Source organism: Cherax quadricarinatus, chromosome 84 (assembly GCF_038502225.1).
Source record: "Cherax quadricarinatus isolate ZL_2023a chromosome 84, ASM3850222v1, whole genome shotgun sequence".
Classification (NCBI taxonomy): domain Eukaryota; kingdom Metazoa; phylum Arthropoda; class Malacostraca; order Decapoda; family Parastacidae; genus Cherax; species Cherax quadricarinatus.
The window spans coordinates 5,007,281-5,024,560 of NC_091375.1; the positions used below are offsets into that span (position 1 = coordinate 5,007,281).

At 41.5% G+C, this 17,280-nt stretch overlaps 1 protein-coding gene across 1 annotated transcript in view; it reads right to left on the reverse strand.

The window, feature by feature from the left end:
• The window catches only part of lqf (epsin homolog lqf), a 102,559-nt gene that overhangs the window by 66,428 nt on the left and 18,851 nt on the right, over window positions 1–17,280 (reverse strand). Inside the window, exons 5-8 of the mRNA XM_070102920.1 lie at window positions 12,068–12,103; window positions 10,564–10,642; window positions 9,049–9,208; window positions 3,984–4,001 (exon numbers count right to left, since the gene is read on the reverse strand). Of these exons, the coding sequence (XP_069959021.1) occupies window positions 3,984–4,001; window positions 9,049–9,208; window positions 10,564–10,642; window positions 12,068–12,103 (293 nt within the window). The remainder of the gene's footprint in view (window positions 1–3,983; window positions 4,002–9,048; window positions 9,209–10,563; window positions 10,643–12,067; window positions 12,104–17,280) is intronic.

Genomic DNA, 17,280 nt, shown 5'->3' on the forward strand with positions numbered 1-17,280 from the left:
AGATGCGTATGAGCGGCCCCACACACCATTGACAGCCAGTGTGCCATTGTTTACCAGTGAGTGAGCACGATCCTACGCGTTCATAGGATACATTTCGTAATACATATTTCATTCGTTTTAGTGCTTGCAACTGCTAAATAAGCCACCATGGGCCCAAAGAAAGCTCCTAGTGCCAGCCCTTTGGTAAAGGTGAGACACACAATTGAATTCAAGAAAGAACTCGTAGCAAAGTACCAAAGTGGAGGAGGAACAGAGAGGGCAGTGTGTGCCTTCTTCAGTGATTCTACGATATTTACCATACTAAAGCAGCAGAAGTTGATAAAGGCTAGAGCGCCAGCCAGCGATAAAGTGTATTATTAACAGTGTAGCAAGTTAAGCGATCAATCGATAGAAAAAGGACATCACAAAACTGACTTCTCCAATGTTGTTGGAGGTATATAGGGCCACTTTACAACACCGCCGCCTCTGCTACCGCCTTCACCACCACTACATAAGGCTTATGCCTTCAGTGGCCCTTATACACCCAATAACAACACAACACCACTGGTCACATACATAATGACATTTTATTCATTCTAGAGTATATGTCATGTTTCTATGTTATTAATATTGTTTATTATGTCATATTAGACAAATTGTGATAGATAAACAAGCCTTAGAGTTGATAATAGTGCCATATTGAAGGACTATCCCCTGCCGCCACTACAATTCCTAACATACATAATGACATTTTATTCATACACCAACAAGAGTCTTCAATAAAGGTATCTGTGATATTATTGTTTTATTCATGTTTCATTGTTTTCTCTGTATGTAAATCTATATTTCATGTAAAATAAATATTTTTTGTCAATACTTTTGGTCTGGAACGGATTAATTTGATTTACATTATTACTTATGGGGAAAATGGTTTCACAAATCGTCAATTTCGCCATTAGTCACACTCTCTGGAACGGATTAATTACGAAAAACGAGGGTCCACTGTACAGTAATGTACTGTCATACTATAGGTTACAATACCTGTATTCATAGTGTCCGGTTGTCTTCCACACAAGCAGACGAAGTCCACTACTACAGAAGACAACTGGACTATCATGAAAGTTTCATAATTTGGGAGTTGCAAACAACTGGTATTATTATACACCCTCTCCCCCTCCTATTAGTCCATTAATGAGATGTTTCACTGTATATACACCTACCATCCGACATACGACGACTCGACTTACGACCGTGTTTTTTTATGTCAAATTTCAGGGAAATAAACAAGTGTTTGTGTTGTACACAGTGTTTATCCTAAACCTTACAGTATAAAATACAGTACTAACAGCATAAAAAGTAAAGTAAAACATGAAATACCAAAATAAAATAATATAATAAAGTCATTACAAAAATGTTATGTTGATATTCAGTAGTAAAGTTCGACTTACATCCATTTCGACTTATGACAGGTTTCTCGGAACCAAACTCAGTCGTAAGTAGGATGGTAGGCGTATATACAGTGGACCCTCAGTTAACGACATTAATCTGTTCCAGAGAGCTTGTCTTTAACCGATTCTGTCATTATCCAAATTAATTTTCCCCATGAGAAATTATGAAATCCAATTAATCCATTCCAGACACCCAAAAGTATTAAACAAAATAATTTTTTACATAAAATATACATTTCCCTACACAGAAAACAATGAGACATGCAGAATAAATACATTAATAATTAATAAAATGACATCTTATTGAAGAGGTATTTGACGAGTGATGAGATGGGAGGACAGAGGATGGAGGAATTTACAATTGTTTGGAAGAGGAATCCCCTTCCATAAAGACTTCAGGTAACAAGTCCTTTTCTGGGGTTACCTCCCTTCTTTGTTTTTTAATGCCACTAGGACCAACTTGAGAGTCACTGGACCCCTGTCACACCAAAAATCTGTCCAGAGAGCTCTGTTTCTGGCGTCTCTAAGATTTCCCTAAAATGGGACACAACACTGTCATTGTAGATGTTGCTAGCATGGCCTGCAACAGCTGTGTCAGGGTGATGGTCATCCATAAATGTTAGCACAAAAGAAAGCAGGAACACTGCAGCAGGCCTGTTGGTCCATACTAGGCAGGTCCTTCACAAACCATCCCACTAACAGAATTGTATTTGCCCAACCCATTTTTCAATGCTTCCCAAGCAATAAGCTTTGATAATTCTATTCACTCATGTGCAAGTCCCAATCAAATCAAATCGTGTGTGTGGGGAAGTACCCTAGCTGCTATATGGGGAAGTACCCTGGCTGGTATGTGGCGAAGTACCCTGGCTGGTATGTGGGGAAGTACCCTGGCTGGTATATGGGGAAGTACCCTGACTGGTATGTGGGGAAGTATCCTGGCTGGTATGTGGGGAAGTACCCTGACTGGTATGTGGGGAAATACCCTGACTGGTGTACATAAAAAAAGCAGGAACACTGCAGTAGACCTGTTGGCCCATACTACCACCCTCTACCACCACCACTTTCATATTCTTGAATTCTACAGTGTTTCTCACCCTCTTTACCAAAGGGCTGGCACTTGAAGCTTTCTTTGGGCCCATGGTGGCTTATTTAGCAGTTACAAGCACTAAAAACAATGGAATAATACAAAATGTATCGCATGTATGCATGGAATCGTCCTTACTGGGTTGTAAACAATGGCGCACTGGCTGTACATGGAGTGTCCGGGCCGCTCGCGGTGCGCGGACACGTTCAAGATGATTGTCTTTAACCGAGCCAATATTTTGACGCAAAAACGTGCCATTATCTGACTTTTTACATTATCCAATGACATCGTTAACTGAGGGTCTACTGTATTTTATTTATTTATATTATAACACAGCAGTCATCTCCCACTGAGAAAGGGCAAATCAAAAAAGAAGAAACACTTTCACTATCACTCAATCACTGTCTTGCCAGAGAAGTGCCAACATTGCAGCTCAGATGCCCATCACTTGCAATATCCTCACCCTTTTTCAGGGAAAACAGAATTCCCATTTCTTCACTTATTTTTGCCCCCCCCCCCCTCCAAAAAAAAAACCAAAAAGCATACTGGAATGTTGTCAAACAGCCATGCATCTAAAATATATGTAACTGATCAAAAAAAAAAAAAATGAGAAAAAAAAATAACATCCAAACTTCAACCTCTAACCTTGTTTCCTTTTACCCTACTTCCATCAACCAACTCTTTAATCCTCCTACTTTCCCCCCCCCTCTCCATCAACCAACCAATTAACTAATTCTCATACCTGTTACCCTCCTCCCATCTCCACATTTACCAACTAGCCTGTCTTTCTATGGACTGACATTCACACACCATGAGCCTGTGAATACAAATCTTCCTAATATTCCTCTCATCCATCACCTCTAGTCCTGACTATGTCACTGCAACCCAACTTCATCTGGTCGGATGTCCACTTTCAACTGCACGAGACAAATTGAAAATCAACCGAAAGATTTCATTTAAATAAATTCACTGGATTTCCTACACCCAACTGGTTTAAGTATCAAGTGGCACTTGGCTTGGGTGATCACATAGCTAATTCTGAATACATACAGTGAATTACTAGCACTAATGGGAATTGGTACATATAACAAATTACTGGTAGAAATGGGGTCACCCCATAAAAGCAAATTCACATGAAGTGAATTTGCTTTTCTTTGAAGAAATTGTGCCAGTGGTGCAAAGAAATATTAATTTTCCTGTAATTTCTCTCTTCTCCTGTATTTATGACATGTGGGCAAAACATATGAAATACCTGTAATGACCAACAGGTAAACACAAGAGACACACACAAGCATACGAACTCACACAATTAGTTGTAAATTAAGAGACAGGACTAGGAGCTGGAGCTCACCCCCTGTAAATACAAGTGTGTAATTACACATGCACGCACAAATACATAATTTCGCACATACGTAAACAAAAATACTAATGCTACACCACTACCCCCCAAACAAAATCAAGAAAAAACTTACGATGGCGACCAATCTTTCCTAAAAAAAAAAAAAGAAAGATACAATGGTAACATGCCTAGAGAGACAAATGTTTGAACATGCATTATATATCAATAAATCCGTGATGTACATGTATAAACATTAGATTTATTATTTAAAATAATTTGACAGTTATCAACAATAAAGCCAATACAAAGAACAGTAGTACATGTATAAGAAACATTTTCAGTGTCTAAAACAATAATGTTTCAGATATAGCCGCCACTCTAATCTCTTATGAAATCATATAGTTTCAGATATATTCTGAAATTCTGACAACCTGTTTGCAACACATCAAAGCATGAAAGTGATTATGATTCTTACTGATAACTATACTTTAATTTAGCTTATTTTATAAAATCCAAACATACACAACACCCTTCCACACACATAACCCCCCCACACACACATAACCCCCCCCCACTCACACAACACACCCCCCACTCACACAACACACCCCCCACTCACACAACACACCCCACACTCACACTCCTTAGTTTCCTTGCAATTTCCTAGTATTCCCTTGTTTTAGCTCTTTTCTTAGATTGGTCATATCTTACTAGCAGTCACTGCAATCTTGACTCTTCAGCCATTCTTTCATATGCTTAACATGATGTAAGGGAGAGGAAGGAAAAGCAAGCAGCAGGTGCATGGGATGGATAATTGTTCATTTGGATAGGCACTTTTACTAAATACAGTTGGCCATAATTGTAACGCTGAAATTAATTTGGGGCAGCTTTGGAAGATGATATTTATCAATTCATTAGCCTATTAAAAACGTAGCATAAAGGAGCAACTTCAATTAAACTATAGGCAATTTCATAACAAGTGAAAAATTCACTGACAAAAAGCTTAATTATACGATTCATCAATGTTGTATACTTGCTAACTGTATTCTCTGAATCCATCCCTTCATAAGTGTTACCTGGCTCAAACTCAAACAGCATGTCTATTAAGAACCACTTGTTTCCATTCAGTCCTGCCTAACATGCTCACAAAAGCCCTAAAGCTTTGAGCTGCCTTCCTTCCTTCCCTCCCTCCCTCCCTGCCTCCCCACCCCCCAAGTGCTCCTGAGATAACCTTTATCCCTCCTACCCTCCACCCCTGATTTATACACTCCCTTTGTCATCCTATCCCTCTCATACTCTCTAAATGTCCAAACTACCTCAACCTCTTCTCAGCCTTTTGAATTATAATTTTGGCAACCACCAGAATTTTCTAATTTTTACTCTCTGAATTCCCTACATAATATTCGTTCCACTCATACCCTCAAACATCTAATCCGCAGTGCTTCTTGCCTTCTCTTTTGTACTGCTTAATACATTATGGCAAATGAAGTATATACAAGATCACAATACTAAGACACCAAAATTAAGTAAAAAATCTTGTAAATTAACCTTATGTTTAAGACTGATACATTTTTCTTTGAAGTTTATGTTATCACTGGATATGTAATTAACATTGGTTAAAAAACTGTTAAACACATCTTACAAAAATATGAAAGGTATAATTTTTTTATTTTAACACATAAGCCATTTCCCACCGAGGCAGGTTGACCCGAAAAAGAAGTAATATATACAGAAGGGGTTACTGGCCCCTTGCTTCTGGCATTTTAGTCACCTCTTACAACACACATGGCTTACAGGGAAAGGATTCTTCTCCACAGCACTTGATCTTGATTCTTAAAAACCATTTACTCAACCACAACTAAATACTGAATAACTGTATCTCATAAATGTATAACCTGTGACCCTATCAAACTGTTTTTTAATTACATTACCTAATGGAATACTCCATTCTCTTGAATGCACAGTAACTCATCTAATGACCACATGACCTGTTTCTGCACTACAAATCATTGATTATACTCGATTTGACTCGATCATATTATACACCGTTACGCTACAATTTTGTACAACTTAGTGCTTCTCATTTGAAATATTCATTTGTACTTCATGTTGTAATTTGTTTACTGTAATTTTTACCACTGAATATATCATTGCTTAGTTAATCTTAAGTTAATTTTAAGCCTGCCCATAATGCTCTGCATACAAGGGGCTTTTGGCATGTACACCCAATCACTATATTTCTTTGTACAAGTATGTATCATTTCCAAATAAAAAATAAATAAAATAAATAAAAGGTGAGAGTTGGCAGCTACTTAACTCACTCTCCTTACATCATATAGCACATGGCTATTTGTACCAATAATAGGAAGGTGGTGGGGTGGCCACACCAACACGAGGATGGCAGGATAGCAGCACCACTAAAAAGTGGATGGCACAATAGCAGCACCACTAACAAGAGGACGGCAGGATAGCAGCATCACTAACGAGAAGACGGCAGGATAGCAGCACCACTAAGGAGAGGATGGCAGGATATCAGCACCACTAACAAGAGGGTGACAGGATAGCCACACCACCACTAACAAGTGGGTGAGAGGATGGCCACACCACCACACAAGAGGGTGGCAGGTGTTGCCGCACCACACAAGAGGGTGGCAGGTGTTGCCGCACCACACAAGGGGATGGCAGGTGTTGCCGCACCACACAAGGGGATGGCAGGTGTTGCCGCACCACACAAGGGGATGGCAGGTGTTGCCGCACCACACAACACCACGGGGGTGGCATGGCAGGTGTTGCCGCACCACACAAGGGGATGGCAGGTGTTGCCGCACCACACAAGAGGGTGGCAGGTGTTGTTGCACCACACAAGAGGGTGGCAGGTGCTGCTGTACCACACAAGAGGATGGCAGGTGTTGCCGCACCACGCAAGAGGGTGGCAGGTGTTGCCGCACCACGCGAGAGGGTGGCAGGTGTTGCCGCACCACGCGAGAGGGTGGCAGGTGTTGCCACACCACGCAAGAGGGTGGCAGGTGTTGCCGCACCACGCGAGAGGGTGGCAGGTGTTGCCGCACCACGCGAGAGGGTGGCAGGTGTTGCCGCACCACGCGAGGGTGGCAGGTGTTGCCGCACCACACAAGAGGGTGGCAGGTGTTGCCGCACCACGCAAGAGGGTGGCAGGTGTTGCCGCACCACGCAAGAGGGTGGCAGGTGTTGCCGCACCACGCAAGAGGGTGGCAGGTGTTGCCGCACCACTCAAGAGGGTGGCAGGTGTTGCCGCACCACTCAAGAGGGTGGCAGGTGTTGCCGCACCACGCAAGAGGGTGGCAGGTGTTGCCGCACCACGCAAGAGGGTGGCAGGTGTTGCCGCACCACGCAAGAGGGTGGCAGGTGTTGCCGCACCACGCAAGAGGGTGGCAGGTGTTGCCGCACCACGCAAGAGGGTGGCAGGTGTTGCCGCACCACGCAAGAGGGTGGCAGGTGTTGCCGCACCACGCAAGAGGGTGGCAGGTGTTGCCGCACCACGCAAGAGGGTGGCAGGTGTTGCCGCACCACGCAAGAGGGTGGCAGGTGTTGCCGCACCACGCAAGAGGGTGGCAGGTGTTGCCGCACCACGCAAGAGGGTGGCAGGTGTTGCCGCACCACGCAAGAGGGTGGCAGGTGTTGCCGCACCACGCAAGAGGGTGGCAGGTGTTGCCGCACCACGCAAGAGGGTGGCAGGTGTTGCCGCACCACGCAAGAGGGTGGCAGGTGTTGCCGCACCACGCAAGAGGGTGGCAGGTGTTGCCGCACCACGCAAGAGGGTGGCAGGTGTTGCCGCACCACGCAAGAGGGTGGCAGGTGTTGCCGCACCACGCAAGAGGGTGGCAGGTGTTGCCGCACCACGCAAGAGGGTGGCAGGTGTTGCCGCACCACGCAAGAGGGTGGCAGGTGTTGCCGCACCACGCAAGAGGGTGGCAGGTGTTGCCGCACCACGCAAGAGGGTGGCAGGTGTTGCCGCACCACGCAAGAGGGTGGCAGGTGTTGCCGCACCACGCAAGAGGGTGGCAGGTGTTGCCGCACCACGCAAGAGGGTGGCAGGTGTTGCCGCACCACGCAAGAGGGTGGCAGGTGTTGCCGCACCACGCAAGAGGGTGGCAGGTGTTGCCGCACCACGCAAGAGGGTGGCAGGTGTTGCCGCACCACGCAAGAGGGTGGCAGGTGTTGCCGCACCACGCAAGAGGGTGGCAGGTGTTGCCGCACCACGCAAGAGGGTGGCAGGTGTTGCCGCACCACGCAAGAGGGTGGCAGGTGTTGCCGCACCACGCAAGAGGGTGGAAGGTGTTGCCACACCACGCAAGAGGGTGGCAGGTGTTGCCGCACCACACAAGAGGGTGGCAGGTGTTGCCGCACCACACAAGAGGGTGGCAGGTGTTGCCGCACCACACAAGAGGGTGGCAGGTGTTGCCGCACCACACAAGAGGGTGGCAGGTGTTGCCGCACCACACAAGAGGGTGGCAGGTGTTGCACCACACAAGAGGGTGGCAAGTGCTGCTGTACCACACAAGAGGATGGTAGGTGTTGCCGCACCACAAACGAGGGTGGTACGTGTTGTTGTACCACATAAGAGGGTGGCAGGTGTAGCTGCACCACACAGGAGGGTGGCAGGTGTTGCCGCACCACACAGGAGGGTGGCAGGTGTTGCTGCACCACACAGGAGGGTGGCAGGTGTTGCCGCACCACACAGGAGGGTGGCAGGTGTTGCTGCACCACACAGGAGGGTGGCAGGTGTTGCCGCACCCCACAGGAGGGTGGCAAGTGTTGCCGCATCACAGGAGGGTGGCAGGTGTTGCCACACCACATGAGTGGCAGGTGTTGCTGCACCACACAGGAGGGTGGCAGGTGTTGCCGCACCACAGGAGGGTGGCAGGTGTTGCCGCACCACACAAGAGGGTGGCAGGTGTTGCCGCACCACACGAGGGTGGCAGGTGTTGCCGCACCACACAAGATGGCGGCAGGTGTTGCCACACCACATGAGGGTGGCAGGTGTTGCCACACCACACAAGATGGCGGCAGGTGTTGTCGCACCACACAAGATGGCGGCAGGTGTTGCCGCACCACACGAGGGTGGCAGGTGTTGCCGCACCACACGAGGGTGGCAGGGCGGCTACACTACTAACAGGAATGTGATGGGGTGGACAAACCTCAAGAAAATGTTTACTTACTTAAAATCCTCCTCACTCTGAGTGATGGCCATCTGCAGTCGTACATCATCAGAACGCTGTTTTTGTTCCTCTTGCTCTGCTTCTTCTTTGCTCATAGCCAGAGCAAGTTGTAACTGTAGTTCCTCCTCACCAACTGTCTGAGGACGGGCAGCCTCTAGCTCTGAAAACACCATTATGGATAATTATTATTACACAACACTAAGCAAGAAGCATTACTAACAACAAGTATGAAAATAATACAAGGCAGTAACTAGCAAGAAAAATTATTTGATTTTGAACATTATAAATCAAAGTTGAAAAATTATGTAAGTATGAGTCGAATTCTTTTCAGAAATGATGCTCGTTCATGAATTTCAACAAACTTTTATGCTTCTTGTAGTATGCATAAGTTGAGCTGTTTTGTTATAAATTTCACTAGAAATTATTTGCATATCTTTTTTTTTTCCTTTTAACACCAACATCCCCTAAAGGAAGGTTCCTTGATGTTGGTGAGGGGCTCTTGATTTAGGGAATTGGATCTGTGCTCAAGTTCCCCGAATTAAGCCTGAATACCTTCCACATCCCCCCCCCCAGGCGCTGTATAATCCTCCGGGCTTAGCGCTTCCCCCTTGATTATAATAATAATAATAATAATAATAATTAACACCAACATACACAAGGGGGATTACCAACAGACCCCTGACTGTCTTCAAGAAGACATTGGACAAACACCTGAAGACAGTAACTGACCATCAAGTGTGGTTCGTACATTGGTTTATGTGCGGCCAGAAGTAACAGCCTAGTCGATCAGGCCTTGATCTACCATGAGGACGTCACGGACTGGGCTGCAGGGGTACTGACCCCCAAAACCCCCTCCAGGTATACTCCAGGCTGTCTCCTACTGAGGTAGGGTGATGACCAGTGTTAACAAATAAAAAAATAAGCAAATAATCCATGGTGAAGTTTACGACAAAGCATATCAACATATGAACACTCCTCTCTCCTATGTGCGGGTTATTCATGTATTGTTTCAGTCACGGTATTGTGCCTTTTGTTTTCAATTCAATACTTTATCTTACCCACAATTTTTCAACTTTCATTTATACTGTTCAAAATAAAATAATTTTTCTTGCTAGTTACTACCTTGTATTATTTCCATTCTCAATTCTGGCTAACTAGAGTCCCTGAATCCTTTGTAAAATATTACCCTGCTCACACTCCAACAGCACATTTAAAAACCTTGGAAATGCACAACTGCTGGATGCTCAAGCCCTACAACTCAAATCCTCCTCTATCCCTTCCCTCCAGCTGTTCTTAGAACACCTACCCCTCCTACTTTCCATCCCAGATTTATACACCCAAAACTACAGACATAATATGTATATGGTTACAGTTATAAACACAAATAAGCAGTACACAGAATGAAACTTATGATGTTGGCCTAAGTTTCATTCTCCTATGTGTAAGTTAACTGTGTATTATTCCAGTCACAGTATTGAGCCTTTTTATTCTTTCTACTATGACAAAGCTACTCACGAGGTTCTAAGCCTGAAGGACCATCTTTAATGCCAAAAGCATTTCGTTCGGCAGGCCGAGAAGAACTTGTAACATAAGTCTGCAAAGAATATGTTAGCCTTGTAGCTTACAAATGTATTGCTGTATCAAATAAAAATTAAAATAAAAATCTAAGATATAACAACAATGTTACAATATTAAAAAAAAAAAAAAATAAGCAATAGCTAATAAATAAAGAGATACTAATGCTATAAGTACTATGATGAAAATTAAACCAAAAGATTGTTTAGCTAAAATATTTGATACTTTCAGATGAAGAATAATTTCACAGAAGTGTCAAGAAATGTAAAAATGTAACAAATGTGAGTGCAGAGGATACATATATATTCTAAAGATTAGAAAATGTGTTGACAAAGGAAGCAAAATTATATACGAGGGATATGAAAATTTCTTTTTAAAAGGTGCATAACTGATGTTAAAGTTACCTAAGATAAAATGATGAAGTACATTTGCAAAAGAGATCACAGTTCAAATAATAATCAACTGTAAAAGACAATGATATGCATGAACATCTGCATTATTTATTCTCTAAGCAAAGAATGTTTGATAAGATACAATTATACTGTATTATGAAATTAAGGGACAAGAATATTCGTATATTTTTTATCAAATGAATAATTACTTTTAGAAAGTATAATTACATTATAATATTAAGGGCTGGGATGTACATGAGTGTTCTATGCTAAAATGTATAAAGGTTATGAAGTTTTTTTTTTGAACTTGAAAAATATTTTCAAGACTGGAATAAATATATACAAGGTTAAATAGCACTAATTTTTTTGGGACAAAATGTGTTAAACTATCAAAAACAATTGTAGTTTTATAGGTACTCCTAATGTTCAAAAATTTTCAAGAAAAGGGAAATTACTAAGCTAAAAAAAATGTTTCATCTTTCACATTTTGGAGTCCCTTAAGGCTAACTTTTTAGAAAGTAACTTCTGAAAATCAAAAGTTAGGACTCAAAAAAAAAAAAAAAAAAAAAAAAAAAAAAAAAAAAAAAAAAAAAAAAACTGACTCAGTAGCATAGCAAGATGAAGGAAAATATTGAATCTATCTTACATTTCAGCTTAATGTGAAAAATAGTACAATGGTTGACAACTGTATTTAGAAAGTTAACTTTTAAAACTAACATGCTAAGGGATACTCTGCCCCCCCTCCACAAAAAAATATAGTCATGGATCATCCTTCACTTACTAAGTTGCAGCTTGTAAAACTCATTACACAAATATTAATGTCTGTTATAAAGCTACTGTACTTTCTCAGTAGTAGGAAATGCCTTTCTAGGCATTCTTATGAACATCTTACAAAGCAATTTACATCATACAACGTATAATTTAAAGAGCATACCTAATGCTGCTTTTGTTAAAGTGAACAATACTCTTATGAATCTTACTTAGCAAACAACAGTGGTATGTTGAGGTGTGATCTAGTGCAAAACTGTGAGAAGAGTCTGGCATATACTTACATCAGCATAAGAGGGACTAGTGGGAGAGCTTATGTCCTGTGAAGAAAGTGGGAAAAGCCTTCAACAAAACATAACACGTCCAGCCATCTTACTTACAACAACAATGCTGCAGTTTGTCATCTACTAATTTTAAGCAGACATCCGAAGCCATTGAGAACACAAATATATTTAAGTTAGAGGATAGTAAGAAAAACTGGTTTGAGACTGCATAAATAGCAGGGTTAAGCTTGTGTACAGAATTCTGACATAGCATAAATTCTTTCACAATCTTTCCTTTCTGCCCTTCTACAAATTAAAAAAAAAAAAACTCTGTATATATTTATCAATGTAAATATCAGAATATTCTGATCAATAAAATTCAGTTTAAGATTAAATTAGAGACATTTCCTAAATCTAAATTATTTTTCAAGGGTGCAATGAAGTTTCATATCAAGGACAAACATGATGATGTCAATTCAAACTTTTCAAGTTTTCTTATTCGCAAAAGTATTAATTTAAGACACTTGCCCTTGTTAAAAAATGCAGAACATATCTGACAGTCCTTTACTTAATCCTAGTATGAAACGAAGAATCAATACATATCTCTTCCATCCAAACAGAACCATATTTTACAATGAATACTAGATGGTTGATGGGTAAATATTTTCTCTCTGTTAAAGTCATCTGGTTCTAATATACAAGATTATAAAAAGTTTAGCTACAATACAGGAAATACTGTAAATCATATAAAGGTTATACAGAGCATGCGCAAAGTCTACTCCATCAAAGCTACTTCCGATTTAAATTGTATATTTACTAATTGGTCAACTGAAACGACGGCAAACTACAGCCACAAGGCATTTCATTTCCAACCTTATCCCCATCACAGATAATTGTCAGTTCTTCAGCATGCCGAGAATCCCGTGGATTATCCTGCAGTTAGATAAGACATTTTCAACGTAGTATTTACCAATAAAAAATACACAGCATCAAGGATAACCTGCACTTTCTTACTCCAACCCTTGAATTGTGTTTTATGCATTGCATATCAATTCATGCCTTGAATCTACCTCTTTACACATTATCCTAAAACTAAAGAAGTTCTCTTACTATTTAATGGCTTGTGTGTTAAGATTTCAACAAGTGCCCTTGTCCTAGTCATACCACTTTCAATCATAGATTTGTTGATACCTCTTGATAAAAACTACTAGGACATGTCTTGGGGAACTGTTGTACTGCACACAGATTGAATTTGGATGTTTCCTTTCACTTTGTGATAATTTGTTAGAAAACTGAATTTTTTTTTTTTTTTATCACACTGGCCGATTCCCACCAAGGCAGGGTGGCCCGAAAAAGAAAAACTTTCACCATCATTCACTCCATCACTGTCTTGCCAGAAGGGTGCTTTACACTACAGTTTTTAAACTGCAACATTAACACCCCTCCTTCAGAGTGCAGGCACTGTACTTCCCATCTCCAGGACTCAAGTCCGGCCTGCCGGTTTCCCTGAACCCCTTCATAAATGTTACTTTGCTCACACTCCAACAGCACGTCAAGTATTAAAAACCATTTGTCTCCATTTACTCCTATCAAACACGCTCACGCATGCCTGCTGGAAGTCCAAGCCCCTCGCACACAAAACCTCCTTTACCCCCTCCCTCCAACCTTTCCTAGGCCGACCCCTACCCCGCCTTCCTTCCACTACAGATTGATACACTCTTGAAGTCACTCTGTTTCGCTCCATTTCTCTACATGTCCGAACCACCTCAACAACCCTTCCTCAGCCCTCTGGACAACAGTTTTGGTAATCCTGCACCTCCTCCTAACTTCCAAACTATGAATTCTCTGCATTATATTCACACCACACATTGCCCTCAGACATGACATCTCCACTGCCTCCAGCATTCTCCTCGCTGCAACATTCATCACCCATGCTTCACACCCATATAAGAGCGTTGGTAAAACTATACTTTCATACATTCCCCTCTTTGCCTCCAAGGACAAAGTTCTTTGTCTCCACAGACTCCTAAGTGCACCACTCACCCTTTTCCCCTCATCAATTCTATGATTCACCTCATCTTTCATAGACCCATCCGCTGACACGTCCACTCCCAAATATCTGAATACATTCACCTCCTCCATACTCTCTCCCTCCAATCTTATATCCAATCTTTCATCACCTAATCTTTTTATCCTCATAACCTTACTCTTTCCTGTATTCACTTTTAATTTTCTTCTTTTGCATACCCTACCAAAATCATCCACCAATCTCTGCAACTTCTCTTCAGAATCTCCCAAGAGCACAGTGTCATCAGCAAAGAGCAACTGTGACAATTCCCACTTTATGTGTGATTCTTTATCTTTTAACCCCATGCCTCTTGCCAAGACCCTCGCATTTACTTCTCTTACAACCCCATCTATAAATATATTAAACAACCACGGTGACATCACACATCCTTGTCTAAGGCCTACTTTTACTGGGAAATAATTTCCCTCTTTCCTACATACTCTAACTTGAGCCTCACTATCCTCGTAAAAACTCTTCACTGCTTTCAGTAACCTACCTCCTACACCATACACCTGCAACATCTGCTACATTGCCCCCCTATCTACCCTGTCATACGCCTTTTCCAAATCCATAAATGCCACAAAGACCTCTTTAGCCTTATCTAAATACTGTTCACTTATATGTTTCACTGTAAACACCTGGTCCACACACCCCCTACCTTTCCTAAAGCCTCCTTGTTTATCTACTATCCTATTCTCCGTCTTACTCTTAATTCTTTCAATAATAACTCTACCATACACTTTACCAGGTATACTCAACAGACTTATCCCCCTATAATTTTTGCACTCTCTTTTGTCCCCTTTGCCTTTATACAAAGGAACTATGCATGCTCTCTGCCAATCCCTAGGTACCTTACCCTCTTCCATACATTTATTAAATAATTGCACCAACCACTCCAAAACTATATCCCTACCTGCTTTTAACATTTCTATCTTTATCCCATCAATCCCGGCTGCCTTACCCCCTTTCATTTTACCTACTGCCTCACGAACTTCCCCCACACTCACAACTGGCTCTTCCTCGCTCCTACAAGATGTTATTCCTCCTTGCCCTATACACGAAATCACAGCTTCCCTATCTTCATCAACATTTAACAATTCCTCAAAATATTCCCTCCATATTCCCAATACCTCTAACTCTCCATTTAATAACTCTCCTCTCCTATTTTTAACTGACAAATCCATTTGTTCTCTGGGCTTCCTTAACTTGTTAATCTCACTCCAAAACTTTTTCTTATTTTTAACAAAATTTGTTGATAACATCTCACCCATTCTCTCATTTGCTCTCTTGTTACATTGCTTCACCACTCTCTTAACCTCTCTCTTTTTCTCCATATACTCTTCCCTCCTTGCATCACTTCTACTTTGTAAAAACTTCTCATATGCTAACTTTTTCTCCCTTACTACTCTCTTTACATCATCATTCCACCAATCGCTCCTCTTCCCTCCCGCACCCACTTTCCTGTAACCACAAACTTCTGCTGAACACTCTAACACTACATTTTTAAACCTACCCCATACCTCTTCGACCCCATTTCCTATGCTCTCATTAGCCCATCTATCCTCCAATAGCTGTTTATATCTTACCCTAACTGCCTCCTCTTTTAGTTTATAAACCTGAATATTACTACATTACTGTGCCTGTTATACCACAGCCAGGTGTCCTCCCACTCCTGGTCACTAGCCTTCTCCTGAGATCTGTTGATAGAATTCATGCCCTTCTGTATACACACCTCACTATCTGGTCTTTCCAAGGTGGGTTTACCTGGACATTGTCCTCAAAAATTTTCATTCACTAAAACCAACATTATTAGTGTATGGCATTTCAGCCCTTTGATAACCAAGACTAACCTGATCTCAATATCAATTGGCTCAGTTCCCTATTCTTCTGTCATTTACTCTATTCCTCTAGTCACTAATCTGCCATATTGCAATAAAGCGATTGCAATGTGCAACCATTATCACCCGAGAAATATATAATTGCCGTTTATCCGTTCAAAATTATCAGTACTACTGATGCTGCTTTTCCCATCCTTTATAACTACATACTATATAAATTAACAAGGTAAACAACTCAACTGAAGTTAAAAGCATATAAACGACATTTTCAATAAGTATTTATTATATTGCAAACCTATACAACTGAAGCTGAATAATGTCTCCAGTCAACACACTTATATCCTCCAAACCTCTACACCTGGGATAATTAATGTAAAGGCACAGGCTGACACACTGTATCTTCCCAAGTTAGGGACACTATTCTTCTATGTATGGAACATAATCAAGTAATCGGCACACAAAAGTATGCATAAAATATACCATCCTTCTTTGGTGTGTTGCAAACCAATTAGCAGTTCTGCAACTAAACACAGTAATACTCACATGGGTAATTACAGTATAAAAACATAAAAAGCTAACTTCACTGACGCAAGTCTGAATTTCAACGGGCATTTGTGAAAGAGAAATATACGTGGCCAAAAGTAACAACATGAACTAAGATAAACATTTATAAAGAGTTGTGAAGGAAACAAGTCTCCTTACTGAGGGTGATGCATCACTGGCTGAGGGTACATACCGTACTATTTTATTTTAAACTGATAATTTTAGGATCTGATGATGCAATGCAAACAGTACATAACTGGTAAGGGCCACACAGTAATAACACTTAGTTAAATGTGCATCTTCCACATATCCCACTTTAAAGCTATATCATACCATCCTCTAAAATATACAAAAGCAGGCAAAGAGTATATGTAACAGGACTACGTATTTATAAAATGTGCACAAAATAGAAATCAGATGCACAAAGAGCCAAAGCTAGAGAGATAATTAAAGTCATGTGAGATTTATTTTATAGCAAGTACATAAAGTGAGTGCTTATGTTGATATGCATGCATACATTTGTGCAATGGGTGTGTGAAATTACCTATTTGTAGCTACCTATTTTGGTTTGCAGAGGGGGAGCTCAAGCTCTTGGTCCTGCTTCTTAACTTTCAATTGAATATGTGGCTAATTAAAGTGAAAACTGCATGAGGCCTATGCCAATTTTCTAGCTTGCAGTATGGAAGATTTACTTTATGTGCTTGTGATTACCAATCTGTAGCTACAGGGGCAGAGCTGCTGTGTGCATGTGTGCTATTTCCCACTTGCGAGATTATTTATTTACC